The sequence below is a fragment of the Trachypithecus francoisi genome, unplaced genomic scaffold, assembly GCF_009764315.1.
Source record: "Trachypithecus francoisi isolate TF-2019V2 unplaced genomic scaffold, Tfra_2.0 Lachesis_group16, whole genome shotgun sequence".
NCBI lineage: Eukaryota > Metazoa > Chordata > Mammalia > Primates > Cercopithecidae > Trachypithecus > Trachypithecus francoisi.
Genome location: NW_022681461.1, coordinates 74,221,017 through 74,234,794, shown reverse-complemented (window position 1 = coordinate 74,234,794; position 13,778 = coordinate 74,221,017). Strand labels below are relative to the sequence as shown.

The 13,778-nt window shown below is 36.4% G+C and overlaps 1 protein-coding gene across 3 annotated transcripts in view; it reads right to left on the bottom strand.

The window, feature by feature from the left end:
- SHOC1 (shortage in chiasmata 1) overlaps positions 1-13,778 on the bottom strand; it is a 131,717-nt gene that overhangs the window by 31,119 nt on the left and 86,820 nt on the right. For 2 of the 3 annotated variants that reach the window (XM_033237821.1, XM_033237822.1), the window contains 4 exons: positions 10,812-11,228; positions 7,017-7,136; positions 5,617-5,793; positions 1,057-1,161 (listed from right to left, as the gene is read on the bottom strand). In XM_033237821.1, coding sequence (XP_033093712.1) covers positions 1,057-1,161; positions 5,617-5,793; positions 7,017-7,136; positions 10,812-11,228 — 819 coding nt within the window. The remainder of the gene's footprint in view (positions 1-1,056; positions 1,162-5,616; positions 5,794-7,016; positions 7,137-10,811; positions 11,229-13,778) is intronic. The other variant, XM_033237820.1, reaches the window with a different exon arrangement.

Here is a 13,778-nt window from a genome sequence, read left to right as displayed (position 1 = left end):
CTCAATAGTTACCAAACCTTGGATTAGAAAAATAATATTTATGTCTGGATCATAAATAAGACAAAATGTCTGGGTCTTAGATCAGAGGAAATTTATTTTTACTTTATGTTTGAAATAGGTTCTAGGAACTCTAAATTATAAAACCTAATTCCATAAACATACCATTATTAAACAAGTCTAGGCTGGGTGTGGTGGCTCATGCTTGTGATCTCAGCCCTTTGGGAAGCCAAGGAGGCGGGTGGATCACCTGAGGTCAGGAGTTCGAGACCAGCCTGGCCAACGTGGTGAAACCCTGTCTCTACTAAAACTACAAAATTAACTAGGTGTGGTGGCAGGCGCCTGTAATTCCAGCTTCTTAGAGGGCTGAGGCAGGAGAATGGCTTGAACCCAGGAGGCAGAGGTTACAGGTTGCAGTGAGATCACACCTCTGCACACCTACCTGGGTAACAAAGCAAAACTCTGTCTCAAAAAAAAAAAAAAGTCTAAATAGTCCTTCAATAAGGGGCCTAAAGCAGTAATGTAGTAAGACAGACATTTTAATTTTGATAGGTTATTAAAAAAATCCAAAATCTTAGAAATTTACAATATGTTCAAAATAGTTTGATTTTTATTACCCAAGTAATTCATACACTAATATAGACATGACTAAAAAAGAAATTGCAAAAGATCTTACTCCTTATAGTTATATTTTACATAGCAAAGATTCAAAGCCACAAACATGCAATAAGGACCCAAAATGTTTATGGCAAAATGTCAAATCTTACATTAAAAAGTCACGCATGATAATGATTATACAATGAAATCTGCTAGATTAGAGAATCCTAAACCTATTTTTCTAGGTGATGACAGTGTTAAGGACAATTTCTTTAAATGAATACAAGCAGAATAAAATGTATATATCTCATTAGAATTATGTCAAAATGTATGTAATGCTTACTATAATAGAAAAGAAGGTTACATCATTTCTTATAAGGTGCATCTTTTTCAGAAAAGTAAGTTATTTCAGATGAAATATTTAATAGGAAGAAAAGGGGAAATAAAATATTCTCCACTAACCCAATGCTGTGTCCAAGCTGCATGTTAAAAGGACATCTCTAACTGTTACCAGAAGATGTAAGAGAGCGGCATGCTTGAAAGTCATTTCTCTTTCATCAATTGTACCTAAGTAAGCAAAAATATATTTTAAAACATAGACTATATATTATAGTTTTAGAATATGTATCAGAATCTGCCTAATAATGGGAGCTAACATTTATTATTGAGTGCTTACTATATGCCAGGCTGTATATAAGTTGCCTATTTCATTGAATCCATAACAATAATCCTATCAGACAAGTTTATTATGATCCAAATTTTATGAAAAAGGAAATAGTACTAATGAGGTTAAGTAACTGTCCAAGGTCAGTTAGTGAGTAAATGGTAGAGCTGTCATTTAAACTCAGCTAACCTGAGAATTCATGCCCTTGTTGCTTCCAAAGAATATTCAGTTATTTCTACTCCTATTGGGAAAAAGAGTCAACGATTCCCAGATATGAAACAAGAATAAAAATAAATTCATAACTTGCCAACTAGTTAAGATAAAAGTAGAGGATCATAACATGAATAAATACCTTGAAATGGAGGTAGACACCTACGAATATTCATTTAAAGTTATAACTCAAACAAAAGATAAACTCACAGGGACAGGCTAATTGCCTACTTGTGTTCCATTTAGTTCCAGAGCTTTTTGGATGATAGATTGGATTTTTTTTTTTTTTTTTTTTTTTTTTTTTTTTTTTTTTTTTTTTTTGAGACGGAGTCTCGCGCTGTCACCCAGGCTGGAGTGCTGTGGCCGGATCTCAGCTCACTGCAAGCTCCGCCTCCCGGGTTCACGCCATTCTCCTGCCTCAGCCTCCCGAGTAGCTGGGACTACAGGCGCCGCCACCTCGCCCGGCTAGTTTTTTGTAGTTTTTAGTAGAGACGGGGTTTCACCGTGTTAGTCAGGATGGTCTCGATCTCCTGACCTCGTGATCCGCCCGTCTCGGCCTCCCAAAGTGCTAGGATTACAGGCTTGAGCCACCGCGCCCGGCCGATAGATTGGATTTTTTTGCATATAAAAGTGAGACCAAGAAGATGGGATTCTAGACTCCCTGCCCCAATTTAACCAGAGAAGCTCTACTTTTCTTTTTCATGTATTGGGATCTCATGAAATATTTATTTGAACAAAGAATTCTGCTAAAAAGTTTGCAAATTGATGATCTATTCAATGAAGATCAAGGCAAATATGTAGTAGGGAATTAAGAGGCAACAGGAAAGCCAATTATGGGTAGTATATGCAGCCCCTAGAAGGACTTGTGGGAACAAGTCAATCATGACCTGCAAGAGATGAGAATAAGCAGAGAAAACGTATTTGGGGAACTGGAAATGCAAAAATGCTTGGAAAATGGAGTACAGACTAGGAAACTAGTTTGGGAAATGGTCTGACTTCTTTTAATCTAGGTTTACTTAGTCGTTACTTGTAGGCTTAGTTTTATGTCAATTCCAGGGCCAATGAAAGAATATTAAATATAACAACTATTCACTTGTTTGGGATTAATGCAATATTGTTCCAATTGGATACCCAAAACCATGTCCCTTTTTTGTCTTCCATTATACTTCATACATACTTATGCTGTATATTTTATAATAATCATCGTTCTGCTCAATGATGTTCAAAGCCTTTAGAAGCTCAACCCATATTCAGCTAATTTAAAACCTGAGAATTACAGGACTGAAACTATATCCAGAAGACGAGTTTTTATTTTATGTAAGTCTTGTCTTCTTTCATAAAGGCCAGTTTGCTGACAATTGTTCTTTTCTATCCAGTAGAATCATTGCCAGAATGCCAGCTCCCCAAAGTGTTGATCTTGATGCCTTTCTGTGGCTCAGGTATTTCAAGTAGTAAATTATGGATTAACACCTTCCTCTCAGATCAGGTATTCTATCTAAGTAATACTACTGTGACCTCAAGGTTTTGGTGACTAAAATGTTGCTCCCCTCAAAGACTGGGCACTCTATATGGAATAAGATTAGATTCAACTTTCTTTTCATTTGTAAAAGATAGTTCACCTTTAAAAACTATATAGGACATCTAAGTTTAATGAATTTAGAAAACAGACTTTAAAAATAAATTAAGTAGATTCCAGGTAAGATGGAGTAAGTACACTTCACCCTGTCTCTTCCATTGAATACAACTATAAACAGAAAACAGAATACATGAAATAGCTGTCTGAAAACTCTGAAAGGTAAATGGTAACAAGTGGACTGGGGAAGGAGATCAGATTTCAAAATGCCACCAAACAAGTGGTGAGTTTCCTATTTTTTCTGCTTCTGGTATTTACTGGCCTACACTAAAGCAGCCCAAGGCCACAAGTGATTACCACCATGTGGACAGAAAGAGCTCCAAGAGAAGTCCTCATTTTGTCTAATATAGAAAAATAAGTTGATGTTTTTTGCTTTCAGAGTTTTCAAAATGTTACTCATTGTCTTTTCATTTATATTATTTATGTCAAAAACTCTCATGTCACCCTTATCTTTGTTCCCTGCATGTGGCATGTGTTTTTTTCCTCTGGTTCCTCCTACAGTTCTCTTTTTATTATTGGTTTTGAGTAATTTGATTATGTGAACCTTCTTTGTGTCTCTTGTATTAAGTGTTCATTGAGATGTTTGCATCTGTGGGTTTGTAGTTTTCATTACGTTTAGAAAGATTTCAGTCATTATTTCTTCAAATATTTTTTCCATTTACTCTCTTTTCTCCTCTCTTTTGAGAATGCTAATTACAGTATGTTAGGCTACTTTAAGTTGTTCCACAGCCTACTGATGCTCTTTTCGTTTCTTTTTTGTTCTTTCATGCTTTACAGTTTCTGCAGAGTGACTGTTTCTATTGCTATGCTTTCAAGTTAACTAATTTTTTCTTCTGCAATATTTAATCTGCCATTAATCGCATCCACTATATTTTTCATCTCATGCATTGTAGTTTAATCTGTAGAAGTTTGATCTAGGTCTTTTTAAAAGTCTTTAACTTTTCAAGCATACAGAAAACAGTAATAAGAAGTTTCAGTGTCCTTTTCTGGTCATTCTAATGTCTTTGTTGATTCTGGGTTTGTTTTGATTTATTATTCTCATTATGGGTTGTACTTTCCTGCCTCTTTGTATACTTCATGATCTTATTGGATGCCAGACATTATGACTGTTACCTTGTTGGGTATTCTTGTATTCATATCAATCCTCTTGTGCTTTATGATGGGATGCAGCTAAGTTCCTTGGAAGTAGTTTGATCCTTGGGGTGTTGCTTTGTGATTTGTTAGGCAGGTTCAGAGCAGTGCTAAGTCTAGGGATAATTATCCCCTACTACTGAGACGAGATTTTTCTGAATACTTTCCTTAATCCTCTATGAATTATGAGTTTTTCTAGTCTAGCTGGTGGGAACAGCCATTATTCCTGCCCTGTGTGAATGCAGCATAGTAGTCCCTCTAGTCCTTTCAGATGGTTTGTTTCTCCAACTCCGGGTAGTTTCCTCACATATATTCTTTGTTTGTTTGTTTTTGTTTTTGTTTTGAGATGGAGTCTCACTCTGTCGCCCAGGCTGGAATGCAGTGGTGTGACCTTAGCTCATTGCAACCTCTGCCTTCCAGGTTCAAGTGATTCTCCTGCCTCAGCCTTCCAAGTAGCCAGGATTACAGGTGCCCGCCACCACACCAGGCTAATTATTGTATTTTTAGTAGAGACGGGGTTTCACCATGTTGGTCAGGCTGGTCTCGAACTCCTGACCTCAGATGATCCGCCTGCCTCGGCCTCCCAAAGTGCTGGGATTACAGGCATGAGTCACTGCGCCTGGCCACCTCACATATATCTTTGATCAATCATCTGCTGAATACTCGAGGGAGAGGCTCTGCACAATTCTATACTCTCTGTGTGAAGCTCTCTGCTCTCTAACATTCTATTTTGAACTCTTATCTGTCTTGGTCTCCCTGGACTCTTACCTCCTGTCTCCTCAACTTAAATTGTCCACTAGGCTCTGCCTCAGGTAACTCTCCCTACACCATGGCCTGGCAATTCTTTCAATACAGGTAGCTTGGGTAATGGTAGGGCTCATTTCACTCATTTCGTCTCTGTCAGGAACCACTGTTCTTCATTGCCTGATGTCCAGGGTCTTAAAAACTGGTTTTAGGTATTTTGTCTTTGTATTTTTTGTTGTTATTTCTGGTAGGAGGGTAAATCTAGTCCCTGTTACTCCATCTTGGCAGAATAAAAAGTCTAGGATTGACTTTAATTAATCTAGTTTTTGACCTCCTTTTTTAGGAGGAGACTGAGTGGTTCATATGCTGACAATAATAAAGTTAGTTTCTACAATAGGAATCTGTCAAGTAATATATGTCAATTAGGAGCTTCACTAAGAAGTAATGCCAGATGATATTTCTTATCTTTTTCTCTGCTTAGCTGATCCTCCAGTATTGGTTTGGCTGGGTATCATAAGCTGAATTACAGTCATGCCATCATCTATGACTAATTTCTGAACCTTTTATACCCAATTGTACTAATTTGATACAATAATTTCTAAACATCTTTTTAAATAACGTGACTTTTATTTGCACTCACCTTGGTGAACAGCATCACTTACTACTTTTTCTTGTTCCTTTAAGAGAAACCTTGTTTGGTCAAAAATAACAGTGGCAAATTTCCACTTAGCAGTAGGGAGAGTACAGGAGGATACAAGATTTTTTAAGATAGGAGAAGCTGCTGCTTCGAGGAGGCAAAATGCTTGGCACTGGCTATCTGCAAAAGTAAAAGCATTAATGGCAGTGTTTTAATAAAGATGGTATGCTAATTTTGATAAACCAATTAAATGTTATTTCATGGAAATCTGAACTTCTATCTGAATTATTTTCTGAGTTAAAAATAATGAGATTGTATGAAAACTTATTTTAAGATATTTATTCTAAATAAACTAATAAAAACAATCATGGAATTATATAATTTTATGGCTATATTATTTATTTATTTATTTATTGAGACAGAGTCTTGCTCTGTCACCAGGCTGGAGTATAGAGGCGCCATCTCGGCTCACTGCAACCTCCACCTCCCGGGTTCAAGCTATTCTCCTGCTTCAGCCTCCTGAGTAGCTGGGACTATAGGCAGGCACCACCACGCCCAGCTAATTTTTGCATTTTTAGTAGCGATGGGGTTTCACCATATTGTCCAGGATGGTCTCTATCTCTTGACCTCATGATCTGCCCACCTTGGCCTCCCAAAGTGTTGGAATTACAGACGTGAGCCACTGCGCCCATCCTATATTATTTATTAGAGAGAGTTTATTCCATAATTAACTTGACATAGCAAATATAAAGACCCATATAAAGAGAACTGCATTTTTTTCTTTGCCATTCTCCACTATTAGCATACAATCTTAAGCCAAACAATGAAAAATTTTTTCCAGTTATCACTAGAATAACATTATTTAAAGATTTGCATAATCATCTAGAGACCAAAAGAATGAAAAGATATTTGAGAACCTGGGTCATATTTCCTTATTGATTTTAAAAATGAATCTGATGTTCTTAAGCAGGCTGTTCTTTAGGAGTCAAAGAATACTCTTCTTTATAGCATAACAAAAAAATCAATATAGGAATCAATAGTAACTTATTTACATCACTCTGATAGCAGGTAAGAGAAGAGAGAGAGCATGATTAGCAGTTCATTTTCCAGACTGGGCAGAAGAGTCCGAGGAGGTACAATTGTTTTGATTGATAAAGGGAAGCAGCAGCAGTTTAAATGAAAGAAGAAATAACACTGAGTCGCTTGGGTAAGGCAATGGGGAGAGGCAGGGGCAGTGAACAGGACATTCTAGGTCGGGATATAACTTGAAAGTAGGAGTGGAATGAAGAAATACCTGAAACAAGTGAAGAAAGTGACATGGAAAATGAGGTATGTCCTAGCTATCTAGGAAAGGGCTTTCAAACTAAGCAAATCTGAATGCATTTTAAAAGCATATAACATACCTGACGCTTGAATTTCAATGACATTATCTGTTCCCCTTTCCTGATTTATTTCCTCCAGGGTTTTACTAACATGAACAATAGGACTTTCTTCTTGAAATGTCAAAGAACATGCTTCTTTATCTTGAAATTCCAATAAAAAATACAAATTTTTGTTGTTCAAGAGGAACTTAATGTTGTTTTACCTTAATTTTTAAAATATGATCACAGTTGTTAAATTTCTTCATTGAAACACATCAGTATTAAAGTGAACAACTATTCAGATCAATGAACCTAACACTGCTAGGTAGGAAGATGAATGGTAAAAATGGAAAAAAACTTTGATATCAGATCAGCATTTTGAGCTCAGTTCTGACTCAATTTCCTCATATGTAAAATATGGATAAATATATCTGCTTTAAATACCAAGTGCAGTTTCTGACACAGAAGGTATGTACCATTCTATTTAATTTCTCTGTGACTCTCCACATACCTTTTCTTCTACTACTAACCCTCTCCTCTGCCCCAAACCTTCCCTATTTCCATCTTTTTTTAACCAGGCCAATTCTTTTTCTTTTCTTTTTTTTAAGACAGGATCTCCCTCTGTCGCCCAGGCTGGGGTGCATTGGTATGATCAGGGCTCACTACAGCCTTGACCTCTTGGGCTCAAGCAATCCTCCCACCTCAGCCTCCGAAGTAGCTGGGAGCACAGGCATGCACCACCATCCTGGGCTAATTTATTTTTTAAATTTATTATTATTATTATTATTACAGAGATAGGGTCTCCCTGTGTTGTCCAGGATGGTCTCAAACTCCTGGGCTCAAGGGATCTGCCTACCCAAAGTGGTGGGATTATAGGCATGAGCTACCACGCCTGACCTGGGCCTAGTCTTATTGCTGTACCCTGCAGGTCTCAGGCATCTTCTATAAAAAGTCATATGTAACTGCCCACCCTACTTCCAGGCCAGCAAAGGGCTCCTCCCTTTGTTTCTTTAGCACTCTGTGAAGACTTCTTTACTGGTACTCGCCACATTGAATTGAAATGATCTATCTGCATATCTGACCTGCTCTATTATACTGTGAGCTTCTCAAGGTCAGCAACAGCATCATATTTATCTCTAATATGTAATTTAGTGCCAGGCACAAAGTATCTAATAAACGTTAGTTTTCTTTCTGTCCTAGGTATTATAGAGGATTTCTTCTTTCCTAAGTATTACAGAGGATTTACATACAAACACATAAAAATCTAGTTATTTTAACCATATAGTAGTATTATCCATCAGTAATATGATTACAAAACAATTCCAGAAACACATTAACATCTTTAAATACATGGTTAAAAATATAATAATGGACAATATTCTAAACTAGATTAATAATGATATTTTCAAGTAATACTTTCAATTAACCATAAACAATTAGAATAGATATGATCAAATAATATTAATTATTAAACTTTTTGAGGAGGTCTAAGAATTTATAATATTTCTTGCCCCTGAATTAACTGTAAAATAAGACAAAAAGTAAAGTATACACCAAAATATTACTTCTATTACTATTAAAGGCTAAGTTGGGGAATAGAATTTAGTTTTAGAGTCAAATGAGCTTGCTAACTAAACACCAGAATTAGACAGAGTTACCCACCCAGTCCTAGGGTATGCTGGACTGGGATAGGATACCCCACTGGGTCCAGGGAGGGTGGGGGAGGTCAGGGGCACTGCCCAGGAGAGAGTCATGACATAGAAAAACCAAGGAGAATTCCTGTTCTTCCTGGGCAACCATTCCCACAACTTATGTCCAATTTATTATTTGGACTTTACAATTCAGATCATTCTTTCTGTCCCCTCTAGAGAGATGTATAAAAAGGCAAAGAGGCCAGGAACTTAACACTTAATTGAGGAAACATCAGGAGTACAGAAACATTCCCCCCATAACATTCATGTTCCTTTAATTGTTTAGTAAATGAATGGCTAATTTTTTAAATAAGACAAGATAAAATAATATTTAAAGATTTCAGAATTTTGTGATCTTTCCTATTTTTATTCTTTTTTACATTGTCCTCCTTTCTTGCTGCTTTCCCTCACTTTCTGTTGATAATATACCCTATCATAAGCCATTATCACCACTATGGCAACCAGAAAAAGATGTCAGTGTTAATTTTGGTGTGGATTCCTTTTTTGCACCAAATATAAATAGGATCAGAAAACATGAACAAATCTGAGAATATCAAATCTTTGAAAACTTCCTATTTCTGTATCACATTTATACAATAATTATTTACATTTTGCTTATTTTTATGCAGAAGTGATGCTTCAATTATGGTCCAAATATTGGTTAGAAAAAGCTCAGTTACATATAGAATTGTCATCTGGTAAGGTAAGTTATAAGGTGGCCAAACTATTACATAAAAAGAAACTTTAAGTTGAATATGTAGAAATAGAAAAGATCACAGAATTCTGAAATCTTTAAATATTATTCTGCATTTTTACCATGAAAAATGCACTGATTGACACAGTAATATTACTTTTTTAAAAATGACAGCTCACCGTAACCTCAAACTCCTGGGCTAAGGCATCTGCCCACCTCAGCCTCCTGAGTAGCTGAGATCACATGTGTGTGCCGCCACACTTGGCTAATTTTAGAGATGGGGTCTCATTATGTTGCTCAGGTTGGTGTCAAACTCTTGGCCTCAAACAATCCTCCTGCCTCAGCCTTCCAAAGTTCTGGGATTAGAGGTGTGAGCCCCAGTAATATTACTTTAAGCAGATTTATAAAAGGTTGTCACATCTTTTGGAAAAATAAATATAACCATCATGACATTAAGAACTGAAGATCTTGTGTCTATTAATAGTATATGAGACAGTAAGACCTAACTGTCTCTGAGTCACATAAATATTTTTGTATTCTTTAACTGTGAAATGGGGTAATACTACCTACTTTGATTCCTCAACAAAGTTTCTAAACAGATCAAATATGACAATACATGTAAAAGTGCTTTATAAAGCATAAAGATACCTGTATTTATGATAATATTATTAACCTTATGAAGAAAGAAAGAATAGGATTTATCAAACAAATTGATCATTAGAAAATATTTCTGGTGTTTCTGAGTGTAACAATCTATAAATATCGAAAGTTTCCAATGTCCCTAGTCATTAGGTTGCATCAATGTGTACTGAAATTTAGGAATAAACAATAGCAGCCAATAAATAAATAAATATATTGTGGTATTTATTTCATCAGGGCAACCTATGTCAAACTTTTTCTGGAATGCCTATTTTATTTTTATGGGAAGTAAAATGACATGACATATTATATTACTTTTGATGTGGCTGTAAGCAGTGAATATAAGACAGTTACAACTCAAACAGAAACTGTTAGGTAATGTTAGAAAGAGTAATACACAAATGAGCAGAGAAAATTTTCTTTCAAGTACACATAAAAATATAATTTAAAATACTGAGACAGGACTGATAGCTGAAAGAGAAAAAAGAATGGCAGAATTGACCAACAAAAGTTAGAAATACTATGAATTTCTAAGGCCATGTGGTAGAAAGCAAGTTTTACAAATAGTGGCTTTTGTTACAAATTCAAATGCATTTTTAGATTTTTTGAAAAATACATATCTGTATCTAAATCATGCCTATATATCCATATCTATCTGTATATAAGAAGTATCAAGAATCAATATTTTCCTTGACTATGAAAAATAATATAATTTTATCTAGAAGAACTTTATCTCCTGGCCTTCTATAAGAAATTATGTACTTAGTCTTTGAGCCTACCGTATCTATGGCAAAATATTATTAAATTACCTACCATGTTTTTCATCACTGTTTGTGACTTCAGTCTTTGAGGTGCAAGTCTTATATTTATTTCGCAGCATAATAAAGTCGCTCAAAAGGTCCAAATCATTCTCTTGTTTTTTACCATGTTCAAAAGATGTTTTTTTAATTATTGAAGAGGAAGATGATTTAATAGATGGTCCTGTGCAATCAAGTTCAAAGTGATCTTCATTTTCTTTCTTTTGGATTATTCTATTTACTGGTTCTTGGTCATTCTTTGGTTTTTCTTCTTTTGCTGCTCTTTTATCAGAGAAATATTCATCAGAAAAACACAGATCTGGTACTTCTTTTGCCAGAGATGGACTCTTTTGTGGAAGTGATAAACGATCATTTGTAGATTTTTCATCAATAAGTGCAATAGGTGAAGAATGACTTTTATGTTCTAAACATGCTGAAAACAGAAAATAAAAAATACACAAATAACCTCCACACCTAAACGAGTGTTCTATTAGGTATTTGAATAACTTTTAGTTGTGATTTCTTATTAGTGTAATTTGATCTTTACGAGTACTTTGTTTACTGCTTTGAAAATCAATTTTTGGTCTGAATAAAACAAATTTTTTAAAAGGATCAAAATTTAGCACCCTTTTTCATACTGTAGGAGCTAGTTTACCAAGCAAAGAAGAAATTCCAGTAAAGCCCTTTTGTTGATAGGCTTATGAGTCAGAGCCTTGGAGGTAACAGTTACTCCATGTGTCAGACACTTACCTACCAGGTAAGCCACAGTGGAAAAAAATACTTGCAATACTATAACTGACAAAGGACTGTATCCAAAATATATAAAGAACTCTTATAACTCTATATTTAAAAAGGAACCCAATTAAAAATTTGGCAAAAGACTTGAACAATAGTTCACATAAGATATGCATATTCTACGAAATAGATGAATCTTGAAAACATGCTAAGTGAAAGAAGCATCACAAAAGGCCACATATTATATGATTTCATTTATATAAAATGTCCAGAAAAGGCAAATCTATAGAGAGAGAACAGTGGTTCCAGAGCTGAGTAAAAGAGGGAGTGACTACTAACGGGTACGGGATTTCTTTTGGGGATGGTAAAAGTTTTCTAAAATGGTTTGTGGTGATGACTGCACAACTCTGGGCTTATACTAAAAACCATGGAATGGTGTACTTTAAATGAGTCAATTGTATGGTATGTGAAATGTATCTTGATAAAGCTGTTACAGGAATACTTCAGAGGTATTGTGGGTTCAGTTCTGGACCATCACAATAAAGTAAGTACGTTAAAGTGAGTCACGCAAATGTTTTGATTTCTCAGTACATATAAAATTATATTTACACTATACTGCAGTGTATTGTGCACAATAGCATTATGTCTAAACAAACAAGTACATACTTTAATTTTAAAATACTTTATTGCCCAAAAATGCTAATGATCATCTGAGCCTTTAGCAAGTCATAAACTTTTTGCTAAGGGTCGGGTGTCTTTGTTTTTTTTCTTTTTGAGACATGGTCTTCCTCTGTAGCCCAGGCTGGAATGCAGTTCCATAATCATAGCTCACTGCAGCCTCCAACTCCTGGGCCCAAGCAATCCTCCCACCAGCCTCTCAAGTAGCTGAGACTACAGGTGCATACCACTGTGCCAGGCTTTTATTTTTATTTTTATTTTTAGGAGAGACAAAGTTTTGCTGTGTTGCCCAGGCTGATCTTGAACTCTTGGGCTCAAGTAATCCTCCCACACTGGCCTCCCAAAGTGCTGGAATTACAGGTGTAAGCCACTGTACCCAGCTAGGGGGTCTTGTCTCAATGTTGACAGCTGCTGACTGTCAGAGTGGTGGTTGCTAAAGGTTGGTGTGGCTGTGAAAATTTCTTAAACTAAGGCAACAATGAAGTTTGCCACACTAACTGACTTTCCTTTTCACAAAAGATTTCTCTGTAGCATGTGCTGTTTGACAGCATTCACCCAGAGTAGAACTTTCAAAATTGGAGTCAAGGCTGGGAGCGTGGCTCACGCCTGTAATCCTAGCACTTTGAGAAGGCCAAGGCAGGCAGATCATGAGGTCAAGAGATCGAGACCATCCTGGCCAACGTGGTGAAACCTGTCTCTACCAAAAATACAAAAATTAGTTGGGCATGGTGGCGCATGCCTGTAGTCCTAGCTACTCAGGAGGCTGAGGCAGGAGAATCGCTTGAACCCGGGAGGCAGAGGGTGCAGTGAGCCAAGATTGTGCCACTGCACTCCAGCCTGATGACAGAGCGAGACTTGGTCTCAAAAAAAAAAAAAAAAAAAAATTGGAGTCAATCCTCTCCGACCCTGCCACTACTTTATCAATTATGTTTATGGAATATTCCAAATCCTTTGTTGTCATTACAACAATGTTCACAGAATCTTCACCGGGGTAGATTCTATCTCAAGAAACCGTTTTCTATGCCCATCCATAAGAAACAACTCCTCATTTGTTCAAGTTTTGGCATGACATTGCAGCAATTCAACTACACCTTCAGGTTCCACTTCTAATTCTAGTTTTCTTGCTATTTCCACCACATCTGTAGTTATGTACTTGCACCACTAAAGTCTCGAACCCTTTCAAATCATCCATGAAGGTTCAAATCAACTTTTTTCAATCTTGCTAATGTTGATATTTTGGCCTCCTCCCAAGAAAAAGGAATGTTCTTAATGGCATCTAGAATGGTGAATCCTTTCCCAAAAGTATTAGACAAGATGGCTGTGTATAATTTGAGTTGAGAAACAGATTCACCTTCAGCCTAGAGCACAGATTGGCCTTGGAGTTAATTTAATTAATGAATTGTTCTTACCTGTTTCTGGGGGCAACTACTTAGCTGTCCCTATGTGATTCTAGGATGATAAATAAAGGAACAGAGAGGCTGGGCATGGTGGCTCACGTCTGCAATCCCAGCACTTTGGGAGGCCAAGGCGGGCGGATCACCTGAGATCAGGAGCTCGAGACTGGTTTGGC